Source organism: Syngnathus leptorhynchus, chromosome 10 (genome assembly GCF_054491065.1).
Source record: "Syngnathus leptorhynchus isolate UIUO chromosome 10, UIUO_Slep, whole genome shotgun sequence".
NCBI lineage: Eukaryota > Metazoa > Chordata > Actinopteri > Syngnathiformes > Syngnathidae > Syngnathus > Syngnathus leptorhynchus.
The window spans coordinates 5,762,413-5,776,184 of NC_141204.1; the positions used below are offsets into that span (position 1 = coordinate 5,762,413).

At 42.3% G+C, this 13,772-nt stretch overlaps 1 protein-coding gene across 12 annotated transcripts in view; it reads right to left on the reverse strand.

Annotated features, from left to right (window-relative positions):
• The window catches only part of lrmda (leucine rich melanocyte differentiation associated), a 266,124-nt gene that overhangs the window by 152,564 nt on the left and 99,788 nt on the right, over nucleotides 1-13,772 (reverse strand). For all 12 annotated transcript variants that reach the window (XR_015067407.1, XR_015067404.1, XR_015067398.1 and 9 more), the window contains exons 3-5: nucleotides 7,956-8,082; nucleotides 5,666-5,805; nucleotides 2,127-2,253 (exon numbers count right to left, since the gene is read on the reverse strand). Coding sequence is in view for 1 of the 12 variants with exons in the window: in XM_085922107.1 (XP_085778233.1) it covers nucleotides 2,127-2,253; nucleotides 5,666-5,805; nucleotides 7,956-8,082 (394 nt within the window). In the remaining 11 variants the exon portion in view is untranslated. The remainder of the gene's footprint in view (nucleotides 1-2,126; nucleotides 2,254-5,665; nucleotides 5,806-7,955; nucleotides 8,083-13,772) is intronic.

Genomic DNA, 13,772 nt, shown 5'->3' on the forward strand with positions numbered 1-13,772 from the left:
CTGGTTGACTAACAAGCAACCAACCAACCAAATTATAACCAACCAACCTAAAACAACATAACAACTAACCAATATTTCTCCAATCGTAACTGTGTACACTATCTTAGAGATATACATTCACAGCAGTTTTCGGCACATCCTGTAAATCCACCTTCATCTAAGTTGTGAAAAGCGTGTGCTGTCACATACAGAAACGTTTGTAGCTATAAGAGGTAATTAGAAGGCCCTCAGACTAGGAGGAGAGGGCACTTGTTTACAAGTAAACAACCAAGTGCCATCAGCTCCTTCCTGCACGGACAAACCTTTTAAGTCACATCAGTGCTGCTGGTGTACAGTATCTCTCTCTCTCTCAACACATACCACTTAACGCAATCCAGACAGCTAATTACGATCCTCTGTAATGAGGAAAATTGCACACACGGTGCACGGCAATGAGAAGCATCCGGCTTGGAGAGGCGCAAAAGCAAACAAGTATCTAATTATGCCCTCGTCGCAGGCCGCTCCCCGGCTCGTTCGTTGTTAATTGGTCGTCAGCACCGTCGGCGAGCTAGCAAATCACGACGATGATGTGGACAATGAGAGCCGGGAGGTGCTCATGGCTCATAGAGTTTGCAAAAAGTTGACACATCACATCTCATCTAGCTCAAGACAAACGGCGCAGCACGGTGAGGGTGCGCCCACGTCCCTCGGCCCAAACGGGGAGCGCGTCCGCACGCTTGGCGTACGCTCGACTAATGAGGAACAGCGAGAACACAGTTTTGAAAATATATAAATATATTCCGGCCCGGAAAAGAAAAAGTGGGAGTGCAGTGGGAAGTCAATGCGTCTTCATCAAAGCCGTAACCTTTTACTTTGCATAAAGAATAAATAATCATATACAGCTTGTTCAAAGGCGCCAAGACACAAAGACACACACGTCATGTCATCTAGAATCAGTAATTATCTCTGCTTTCGTCTCCCAGCCAAACATTTCTTCCGCGCTGACAAGCTATGTAAATAAAATCTCATAAAGTGACTCCAGGCTGCCAAAATCACTGTCGAGGTCCCTGGTTTCTCTTTATATAAAGTGGATGAACACTGTTTTCATTCCACTTTCTTCCATCTTGCAAACACGCCACACGGAGGTTAAATTATTGCTGTGTTTCATATCAAGAGGCAAGCGTAGTGACGCCAACAGACAACACCGTCCCCGCTGACTGCCTGAAAGAAAAATATTTCCCTTACCCCGTGCACTTTTAAACCCCCTTGATTCGCCTACCGCCGATCCATTTTTTTTTCTTACTTCCCGGGCTCACCGGCAGAGCCCCTGAGACCTTAAGACGACAAAGCGCAGCTAAATATTTCATGACCCAACAATTACATGTGATCAAATCAAGGCGAGGCATGATCATTCACACTGCATTATCAAAGAGGCAGAAGAGGGCGAGGAAAAGTGAAAGACGGGGTTTGAAGTCAGTTTTATCCCCGGCTCTAATTAGTCTGTGTGGCCCAAAACAAGTGTGTATGTGTGTGTGCATGTGTGTGTGTGTTGGGGAGGGCGGGAGGGGGGGGGATAATTAAGCCATGGTGAGCAGCGTGTACGTGAGCTGTCACTCCAATCGCCAGCCATGTCACGCTGGCCGACACAAGCACGACCGGACAGCCGCCCGTCGTCTTTGATCTGGGCTCATGCATACGGAATCAGGTCAGCCTCTGGTCACACTCAGTTACACACACACGCATACACACATTGCACACAGAGATACACACTCTCTAAGTGAGGGCACGGTCAAGAGGACCTCTCTAATCGGACAGTGACAGTCAAGTGTTTAGGGAAGGGGAAAGATAGATTGCAGAACAATGGAGGAGAGAAGAAATGTAATGTTAAATGGATGTGGTAAAAACAAATACTGTATTGATGAAGAGGTGCATTTGGGGATTTTTTTATATATCGGGCGTACTGGGTGGTAAGGCACATGATTGGACATTAGGGAAAACAAACCAATACAGCAAATTAGTCAAACTTCATTCAACTTCAATTTGACATCTTGATTATAAGGCACACTGATTATTTGTGAGAAAATTCAAGCATCTGAAGTGCAGCTTATTGTCTAAAAAAAGATGGTAAACAGGAAATAGTCACTCACGGTGTCTGACTTGGGCTTGAGCACCTTCATGAATGCCCCTCTCGCTTGGGCCTCGGTCACTTCTTTTATGGTAACTTTCCTTGTGTCCAGAAACTTCAGCTGTGGGAGCTTGTGCAGAACAAAATACCTGTGTGGGTGAAATAAAAGGCCATCCAGTTAGTCTTAAACTGTGTTGCCTCATGAGAAACTAGGAAGAATTAAGACCAACATTCACCCAAACAGGGGTGGCTCGGTGGCGCACTGGGTAGCACGTCTGCCTCACAATTACGAGGGTGCGGGTTCGATTCCACCTCTGGCCCTCCCTGTGTAGAGTTTACATGTTCTCCCCGTGTCCGCGTAGGTTTTCTCCGGGTACTCCGGTTTCCTCCCACATCCCAAAAACATGCTCGGTAGGCTGATTGAGCACTCCAAATTGCCCCTCGGTGTGAGTGCGAGTACGGATGGTTGTTTGTCTCTGTGTGCCCTGTGATTGGCTGGTAACCAGTTCGGGGTGTCCCCCACCTGCTGCCCGATGACGGCTGGGATAGGCTCCAGCACGCTCGCGACCCCCGTGGGGACAAAGCGGTTCAGAAAATGGATGGATGGATTCACCCAAACATATTTAAGTCATAAGTACTTCATCCAGTTCCAAAATATACATTCTAAACATAGTGTATAGTTCAATTATATTTGAAGGAATATTGTATCGGCACCAAAATTTCATTTTACAATAAAAATAAAATTACAATTATTTTTGTCTTCTAATAATTTCGTCATGCAACTATTTTTTACCATAACAAAAAATAGTTAGGGCATATTGTATTTAATAATAATAGTAAAATAGTATATTTTTATTTGACTACCTACATTCATTGCATGGCTTCATATTAGAATAGTAGAAAGAGTGGTACAAAACTGAAAACAAGTACTACTAAAATGCACAGATTCACAAACAACATGTTTACTCCGATATAATGTCGCTGCCAAATTAACGCTAATGATGTTTCCTTGAAGGTAATAACCTTCAAAGGTGATGAGAAGAAGTCGGACGTATAAATAGCATGAAAGGAGACGCTTGCCCGTCTGCCAGAGCTGTCATTCTGGCGGCATCACAGCATCTCTCCCGGCTTTCAGACACACTTCGTCTTTCATTGGGGCGGGGGATGGGGGAGAAACGTCAAAAGATAATGGTGAGAATACATAGATGACAACATATCCTTTCACAGCCTGGCAGAGAGAGAGAGAGAGAGAGAGAGAGAGAGAGAGAGAGAGAGAGAGAGAGAGAGAGAGAGAGAGAGAGAGAGAGAGAAGGAAGTGGCGTATCAGGGCCAAAAAAGGACACAGCAACTAAGTGGAAGATGGGGAAGGACGTAGAGTACAGGCACCAAGTGACATGATGGCGATCGGGGTGAGGTGGGACAGAAAAGTTCATGTTTCAATCATAAGGAGGCAATGCCAGCGGTGATTTAAAGGTTTTCTCTACTATGACGGCAGCGATCGGCCTTTGTCGTGTTCTCTGATTTGAGTCTGTTTGACCTGGAAATGTCGGAAATGTTTGGAGACGACACTTTTGTGGTGTCTTATTAACAAACCTGTTTCATGCAATAAGACATCCGGCGGCCAATTGCGTATTGAAATTACCCAGCATTACTTTGACAAGATGCACAGTTTAGACTCATTTAAATGTTTCACTGATTCCAAATCAGCAATGATTATACTGAATCTCAAAGGTGACACCACCAACTAGCAAATGGTGATACATGCAACTGCAGTACCGCAAATGGCCACTTGGAATGTGCATGGTCAGTTATAGTAAAGGGGAGAAGGTTTAACCACCCCGCTGACCACTGCGGCTGCAGTGGCGATGAATTATACTTTTCTATGTCGTCGCACTAATTGGCGGACGAAGGCACCACACCAGGAACCTCCACTTGAGAGACATCAAGCTCCCGAGGCACAGGCCTGGCTATTTATTGCCCAAGGCCCGATGCTGTCATGACCTGCACACAGCCTAACCTTGTCAGACATGGAATCTGCATCATGCTCAAATTGATGTTTGACTATGTGACACATTATGAATATTACATTACACGAGCGTAGACGCTGTCACTCAGACGCGAGCAGCTTTCCTCACCAGTAAGATAAGCATGCGGGGCGGAAAAGTGAGCAGGGTAGGGAAAGTGAAAGGGAGACAAAAAGGGAGGTGAAATATTATTCAAGAAAGGCACGAGTGCTAAATGATTAATAGGCAACAGAGAGTCAGAAACAAGCACTTAGGGCTAAAACAGACAAAAGAGAGTATGCTTTTCGCCTTTTATCACATTTCACGTAAAGGACCCTGACAAATGGTGGTCATATTGCATGGCTCGGGGCCCGGCTTGATGTTTAATGCATCGACTGCCGCGCTAAGGCAGGCTAGTAAACACTCATTTGTGGTAGGGAGTAGTCACACATGAAATCCATTTTGCAAAAGTGTAGAGAGGGTCCGCGTGACAAAGCTTTTAGAACGATGTGGTCGGATCTACAGTTTGCTTGTGAAATGTTTGGAGGGAACAGGACATCATCAAATATGTGACTTAGAAAAAGCTGCATAACATGGCTGCAAGATAGTCTTGTGGCTTTATTTTAAAAAAAAAATAAAAAAATAAACTTCTTCTGAGGTTATTTGGGGGTATTCAGGACACATTCATAAGTTCAAAATATTCCCCGCAATGTTTAAAAATACTCTATAAAGAGGGCACAGTCTTTTATATAGCAAATCTACCTCATCATAAAGTGTATATGTTGGAATACTTTTTTGGGGGGTGTGGTGGCTTGTACCAACACCACACAAATCTGAAGTCACGCTAGCATAGGCGCTAAGTTGTCTGGGTTGAAATATTATTATCATTAAAACACACCTATATGTCCCACCTATGTTTGTTGATTTTCCAGTAACTTCAAATGGATATATCAAAAGATGGTACAAGATGTGATTGTAGATGTTTTCAAATTACGTGTTATTATACTTGTGTATCTGAATGCTGATCATTTTTTAGGCTGAAAAAACCACCACACATAAACCGGAATGGTTACCTTAAAACGCACGTGCGAACACAAAGAAGTGTTTGGGCGGGTCCACCACTATTACTGTACGAAACACAGCCAGAGGCCAAAAAGGTAAATGAATGAACAGTACATGCTAAAGGCAAGTACATATCATGAAACATTATTTACTGTCATTATGTCTGAATTTATTATACCTGCACCCAAGGGGGAGGGGGGGGGGGGTTACGCCTGTATTTAAGCATCCACATTTTTCTTGATGAAAGGCTTCAACACCAACGCCTTGTATCAAATTTCATTTCAGTGGAATGCTGTTCCATATCAACATTTATATTTAATGAAACTATAATTATGAGAAGAACATTCACACACATTCTGCGCCCCGTTATTTAAATTATTACACCATAATTTTCTGTTTAGCAATTTACCTGACTTCACCTGTAAATTTACAGAATGGAGACATACAGTAACGCTGCTATATAAGAAAGGCGTTAAGGTTGAGTTGCAGAACTGACCTGTATCTCTGGTAGTCATCCTCATCTTTATCCAAGCTGACCAGCTGGTTGGGGCAGGCCTCATTGCCCAGCAAGCTGAGGTACTCCAGCGACGGGGTCACGTCAGCCAAGTGCTCCAGCAGGGCCTCAATATCAGTCAGGTGTCAAAGGGCGGATGTCAAGGACCTAGCACTGTTAATTACATTAGCATTTACTACCCCCAGCGCTGTTCCCAGCCCCGTCGGCCCATGAACACATCACTGTCACACGTACGAAGGCGCTCAAAGGAGCTAGTCACCAGCTTTGTGCGACGCAGGGCCAATTTAAGGTGCAGGCTTTGGCGTATAGCAGTGACACAATTTGGCTGCTTTTCTCGTCATCTCTTTCATTTCCTAGGTGGCCGGCTGCAGAATAGTGACAACATGATGGATGCCCTGCGGTTCAAACGGTCCGTGCTTCCCAGAGCTGCACCGTGGAGAACTTTTTGCCAATTGTGGAGAAAAAAAAAAACAAACAGCCCCTAAAGCAGGCACATTCATCACTAATACATTCACTTGGAAAATTGAGCCCCGAAAGTGTCAAAATACAACGCCGCTAATGCCGCGCTCGAGCTATAAAATGGCAGCACGCCACGACAGGATGTACATAATTGGCCTATTAGCATGTGCCCGCCACTTCACAAGCCAAGTCGGCGCACGGTCCCAGACGCCACACATTTTCATGTTGACTCTAGAAGTGTGTGCACGTGTGTTAATGTATGTGAGAAGGTGAGCCTCCGGTGAGGTCTGAGGAAACCGAGCAAAAAGAGGACACGTTGCCGAACCCGTTCGGAAGCCGACAAAGGATGTTAACATGTTTTACCATGGAAACTCCTCAGAGTACATTTGCAACGCAACCCTCAAGTAAAAAAAATACAAAATTCTTTTCTTTTCTTTTTTTTGGTCAAATGCAGTATATAAAATGGATGAATGGGTTCACATCCCAAAGAACATAAACACTACACCGCTGTCGAGAGATTAAAAATATAAACGGTTCATGTCACAAAACTGACCAAATTAATCATTATGTGTTATGCAGAATGTAAAAACTAAATAAGTTGCTTCAAGTTTGCGATGAATTATAAACAGCAACAACCAAAATGAATTTTCATGCATGTAAGACCACACAGAATGGATTCAAGATGACTAAGAACGCAGTAATGTATTTAAGTAGCAGCACTGGCGTACAATTTGGGGTGGCTTTTGACGTGTTGCCCCCACCCTCCCCCATCGCATTCCCTGCAGACATTACAGTATAATTATCTTGAATTACCGTGTTGTTTGCCACCCGATGCTTGAGTTGTGTACGTGTACATGTGGATAAATGTAAACGCTGTGATAGCTAAAATACTTCACAAATGTATTAAAGCAACAACCAATGTGATGTTTACGTTACAGTTGCTCTATATGAAAAACATAAATCAGTTTTAATGTGTTCGTATTGTTTAAGAGGGATATTTTAAAAATCAGTTTTAATGTGTTTGTATTGGTTAAGAGGGATATTTTAATTCTAAATATAACACTTACCAGATTTATACTTTAAATGATACTAAAAATACTAAAAACATAGAAAAGCATATTATTATTTCTGGATGAAATTATACTTATTTACTTGCATTTGAGAAAAGAAAACTAGTTTTATTGTTTGTATGTTAGACTTAATTCTTTTTTTCTTCTTACCTCTTGGAGAAGCCAAGTCAGTCAGCTAAAATTTGGGGATGAATTCATTTTGAAATTCCTCTTCAAACTGGTTACATGTCTAGCACTCAATGAAAAAAAAGAGACTGCTTTAGAGTACTTCATGGGGCCAGTGGTTTCTGAGACACAGTGATCATCAACTAAATGTGTTAAACATCCTACATATTAATCTATTCACCCCCCCCCCTCAAAAAAAAAATAAAAACATCACACATCACGGAAATTTGAAGCAGCAGTGGTTGGTGAATCTAAAGTGTAATAAAACTAAAATCACGAATCATTCATTTGCAGTAAAATACATTTCAAAGAGTTTCCGCTATAAGAATAAGAATGTGTATCATTAACAAATGATCATTTCATGACTCAATTTGACCCTATTCTCTTTGATAGTTGTTGTTGACTTGAAACCTGACTCCACTAGAGGTCCCTGTGGCTCAGAAACAGCACCTCCATGGAGCTCCTCCACACAAAGCCATTAAGTGTTTCCTCAAGACACCAAAACCAACAGCTTATGATGACGTCTGCATTTTTTTTACAGCGCTATTAAGGTAGCGAGTAATTACTCAAAAGGATATTTTGTTCTTATTAAGCGTCAAGGTGTGCAGGTTAGGTAACCTGGGCAACCGGAGGTCATTCCCGAGCAGATTGTTGTCCACGACCAGCTCTTCCAGCTCAGTGAACGTTTTGAGGCCTGCCAGGGACCTGCAACGATAAGGCCAGAGGAAAAAACGGGTTATGGTCGGGGATAAATATTTCACATGCTGAAAGAGTTTATGTCCAGGCCTGTCAGTGCAGAGGGGGGTGAATGACAAGAATTAGTGGCGCTGAGCTCCCCCTGGCATGGCAAGGCATCCTTCAGAGGCTGGCAGGATGAGGGATGGGGGTCACTTGTGAGTAGCCAGGATTCAAAACAAAAGGCTTCAGAAATGCGGCGGGCAGGATGAATTTGTCAATGTCTTGTGCCTTGAGGCGCCCAGTTTCGCCTGACCCCAACCCTCCATTCCCAAGACAAATCACTCTGTCACAGTTCACCTTCACTCCCCAGACACAAATTTAACTTGTCATCCATCATTTTCACACAGGAAGCGGAACACGCTCGGCATCGCACGCCGAATGAAAGGCAAACTTTTCTCTTCAGAGGCTTAAAAACCTTAAAGAGACAGCGCACCTTTTCCTCTGACCGGGGCAACCCCCCACTCTCACCCGCTAACACATTCACACAAGCCTTATCATAAAAATGATGAAGGGTGGTGTCAGGAGTAATATTAGGACCGTGCAAAGTTCAAGCTGTAAAAGGAGCACAATGGCAGTGTGTGCTGTCCAATCCTTCAACGCTATGTGGACGTGTCCTAGGTGACTTTATTGGCATTTAAATCAAACGCAGGCATGCAACCTCTCAATAGATTTTGCCATCTAAAGAGCATTCCTAATGGCACTTTTATTCATCAAGTACATCAATAACTGCAGTCATCCAAGCTCCCGCTCGGCAAAAAGTACATCTGCGTTCTCTGACAGCATGCCGTAGCTTACCCAAAGGCACAGTGACGTCTAAACAGATGCAGCGCTAACAAATTCTGACTTGATTCAATAGGGGAATTTTATAGAGACAATCTGCAAATGGAAGGCAGGAAGCGGCGCACGGTGTGTTACATTCATCATGGAAAAGAAAGCAACACATGAGCAAAGTGAGGATTTAAAAATAAAAATGCTGTGGTGTTCATTTGGGACAGTTAAAATGTTGACTTATAAAATGACTTGACTTCACTCGTGAAAAAATGGTCAGATGTTTGAAGAGATACCATCATTGGTCCATTTTTAAATTTCAAGTAGTAAAACACAAAATGAAAACTCACATTGTGTAGCCATGTCACTTTGAATATTTTTATTCCAACAGAAATCTACTGCCCTCCTTTCTATTTTGGACAGACTTCACCTCACACACCCAGCACACAAATTGGCTGCAACACTGAACTACAAAGCAAAAGAAAAATTCCAAACATCTCACACGGAAATGAACAAATCAGCAAGTCACTGCTGACTGCGAGCGAGGCGAACTGATGCCTCGTTTCAAACGGCGTCTATACACAAACAGATACACACTTAAAAACACACAGCGGCGACTGACAGCACCTATAGCTGCGATTGCTGTTGGCTGACAAGCTCTTATCGCTTCTGACTAACACACGAGTAAGATGGATGTGCACGCAAATGTGCTTTTTTTTAATGCTAAATGGTGCTGCTCAGCAATACTGTGAACCAAAGACTGGTCACAATCTCAATCATGCAGCACCTTTTCGATTAGTATGTGAAGAAAACATTGATTACATATAAAAAGGGTAAATTAGGTTTTATGAGGAAAAAACCCCACTATGCTGTACTTTGTAAAATAAAAGGCAGTAATGATATACAATCACAGTTCACATCAATCATTTGATCAAATATCTGTTGCTTAAACGGATATAAATGTGATTCATTTTGTGTTAGCATTGGCATTAATCAAGCAGACTAAAGTGCTTGTTTTAAATACATGTAATTTTCTTATTTTTATGTTTATTTTAATAGTAACCTTCAACTGGTAGGGGCAATAAAAAGGTTGCCCTTTTGGAAGAGTGGCTATTTGCCACTGTACAATGTTGCAAGTCAAGGCAAAAAAAAATTCATTCGTCAAGTCACTCTTATCTCAAGGCAAACAATAATTTGAGGAAATAAGGGAGTCGATATTGCACATTCTCTCCCAAACAATTAAAAAAAAAATAAAAAAAAAATTTAAACCACAGTAATTAAGCTAAAGAACTAACAGTGAAAGTGACTAGCTGATCGCAAATTTGCACGAGCAGTGAGCGAACAAATGAACACAGCCAAAGTGCAAGCTAAAATGGAACGTCTCCAAATATAATTTAACACACTCAAATTGTATTACACATTTTTCTACCTTCCTTTAGTCAGTTTAGTGCAGTTTTTCACAGTAGAAGTGGAATATCACGGATGAATTTCACAGCACAGTGCAGGTACTGTATACGACCTGACATACAGTTCTCAAAAACATGCAATTAATCTGCAAGTGTAATTGGTGTTAATGTGTAGTTTGGCACCACATTGGATAAACATGATTTTGTTTGGCGCTCCCTAACTTTTGCCACCTGTAAATGAGTATGTGTGTGTGTGTGCGTGTGTGTGTGTGTGTGTGTATGTGTTTGTGTGAGGCTGCTGCAGTCCTGTGGGTTATGTTATTAGCTGCTTGGTTAAAGGGAGCCGCAGGACACAGGAGGGAGCCTTATTAATTGTTGTTTTCATGTCACCGCCGCTGCGTGCACTGGCTGATTTAATCAGTTAAATTCACAGCCAGGGGAGCGAGCAGCCACTGGGTCCCATCCAGCGTTAACTACAGTGCAGAGATTGAAGCACTAGAACGCTTGCCAGCTTTCTCTGTGCATTTCCCATTGGTGCTTTCATTATATTTTGCCACCTTACTAGTTGTAATGCGCATCTTGGTAACAGTGCAAAGTTCAAGCGATGCAGTAAAAAGTAGTCAAATTAGCTTTTCTTGCTGTTAATAAAATTAATGAGTGGAATTATCTTGAGGCCCCCACAAATCTTACAAGACTTAAATGGTCCAAGAAAATATGTCCAGGCTTCTCAGTACTATATTGCTAAATGAATGTAAATTTATGGTGCTTGTGGGTCGCAAGTGAGCCCAAAAAAAAAAAAAAAAACTCTTGTAAACTTCCTATTTTATATTTTGATACAGCTTTTGTATTGGATCTCATAAGATTGGTGGCTAATTAATAAAGAGCCCAAGTATTAATAATGATAGCATTTATTAAATGTGCCAAGTAATTGGATTTATGATATATATAGTACAGGGTGCTGTTCTTGCTTTTTGCCTTTACTGAGACGAGGTCATGAATCATTCTCTTGTTAAGGTAATTATCATTCGCCTGACTATCACAGCTAATCCGTTACGCTAACGACCACCACTTTGCACGTGTAACTCGGCCTCATACATCACATGTGCACCGTGTGCATAATCCTCCACTGAAGTCGCGCCGACAACAACAATAGAAATATTCATCCGGAACAAAGTGTCAGCGTAGCATCAGGAAGATGATGATGATAAAGTAGACAAGGACAGTGCAGCCATCGAGCGGCCGATCGATCGGACGGATACTAACGCAGACATAGTGATTGATAAACCGTTGTTGACAAGCGAGCGAAGAAAACCCTCGACTGTTATTGGCTGAAATGTCAGTCACGGCTGCCAATGTTGCACTCGGTGCGGCGTCATGTCATATATCCTCAGGCACGGCGGCGGAAAAAATGGCGGGAGGCAGCTTTGGCTCGTTTACATGTTTGAACCTGACTTTTTTCTCATGCCTGCTGCCAAAAGGAATCATATGTGACCTTTTTGGGGAGGGCTACAAAAAGCTGTAGAACATGTTTGCTTTCACATTGGCCATTCAAGCTGTCATTTACCAAAATCACTATTCTATGTGAAAAGTACCAAAAGAGACAGTGCCTTGACTCTGGGCCCCGGCGGTTTTATACTCCAAAGTCTCTATTTTGCTGTATGCTAATGTTAGATTAACTGTTATTAAATGTACCATATGAATGATGTAAACCTTCTTTGCAGTGTTCCAAAACCAAGCCATTCCAATCCAAGATGAGATTTCACAAAAGGCTTCAAAAACAGCGCTAAAAATTAGAGCTGGTACAGAAATGCATTGAAACTTTAGCTCCAACGGAAAGGCGGCCGCTGAAGACCGACAGTAAAAACCGAGGTCCCGTTCAGAGGGCAACAGATAAATGTTTGATGAATTGACCAATAGCGGCGCCACCATGGCCTTCATATGTGCATAATGGACTATTCAGAGCGCACTTCAGATTGCCTGCCAGGATGAGGTAGCGAAATGAATGTCAGACGGGAGTGGACTTGGGCAAGGCGGAATGCGGCGGCCTTCAATAAACTTAATAAAGAGTTGAATGTGGGCAGGCAGAGAGGAGAGCAATTCAGCCTCAACTCGTCAAGAAATATTTAGATGGGTCGGCACATTTGCTCTATTGCTCTATTTTTATTTTACGCTGCGCTTTATTTAATTACTTGGAGCCTCTCCAAAGTACATCATTTAAAAAGCTGAAATTCTACAGGTCCTGCTTTTTTCTATTTACATTACAAATATGCCTCTATATGTCATATAAATACATGTCTTATGAGTATGTGAATAAATTTTCAGAATGAAATAATCAACATATTTCTTTTCCATACTTATTTGATGACTCCGGGAGCAAGAAATCAAATCATTGGGTCCCAGTCATGAAAAAAAAGCAGATTTATTTTGCATGGATATACCAAGACTGATGGCGACATTCCCATTCTAAACGCCACAACAAAGATACAAATAGAAATCCAAATACAGCATCAAAAACACTTTTTTCCAGATTAACAAACCCAAATGACATCTGCAAAGCTAATGAATTCAAACCTTTCCAAAAAACATCCCTGCTCCCACCTCCACACAGATCCAGTCAGGTCTCTCCCCGCCGGCCTTTTCCGCCTCTCCGTGCACGCACGCACGCATCCCTGACAGCGACGACGAATTAGACACGCCATTATCAGACACCCATCTCCCTCCCGCCACACAGCTCGCACTTTCTCACCCGGAGACTTCTCAGTGTGGCACTCCTCCTCCATTGCAGTGCCAGGCCTCAGGTGGCAGTCATTTAAAGATCACACATCCAGGACATCACCCCTCCTCATGAATGCGTGTCAATTTACACATGGCAAGGGGATTACACGTCTCTTTCTTACTGTAGGCAGCTGCAAATGACTATTAATGGCAATGCAAATCATTAAGAGTACATAAGTCGCCGGCAGCCATTTTCTTTATGTGGCTTCACTCTTAATCGGCTCTGACTATTGCACGGTGTTCCTGATAGGCAAAAAATGCATAAAGACACAGCTGTCAATTGGAAGCGGCATGTCGGATTGAACTTTGCACAAGCTTGCATCATTTACTGAAACAAAATATGTCTCCTGCCGCGTGGATTCAAGCGGGGAGAAATCTGTAAAATATAACTTGAAAAGTCCTTTGTTGACAAGGATGTTGGGGAATTTGGCCATTCCTTGCCTCATGCCATTGAAGTATAACATGATGGCTGAGTAATATAAACACATGTATATTGTAAATGCAAAATATATTTTTCAGATTTTTTTTTAACGGAATTAAAAATGAATTTAAATTTCAAATTCATAAAAAATAAAATGCAAAAAATGTTTGGTTACCTCAAACATTCTCATTGGCTAACAAAGCTGGCCTCAAATGAAATACACTACGGCTCCATCAGTCACTTTGTACCAGAAATGAGCAACCACACACATCCCATTTTGAAAATGT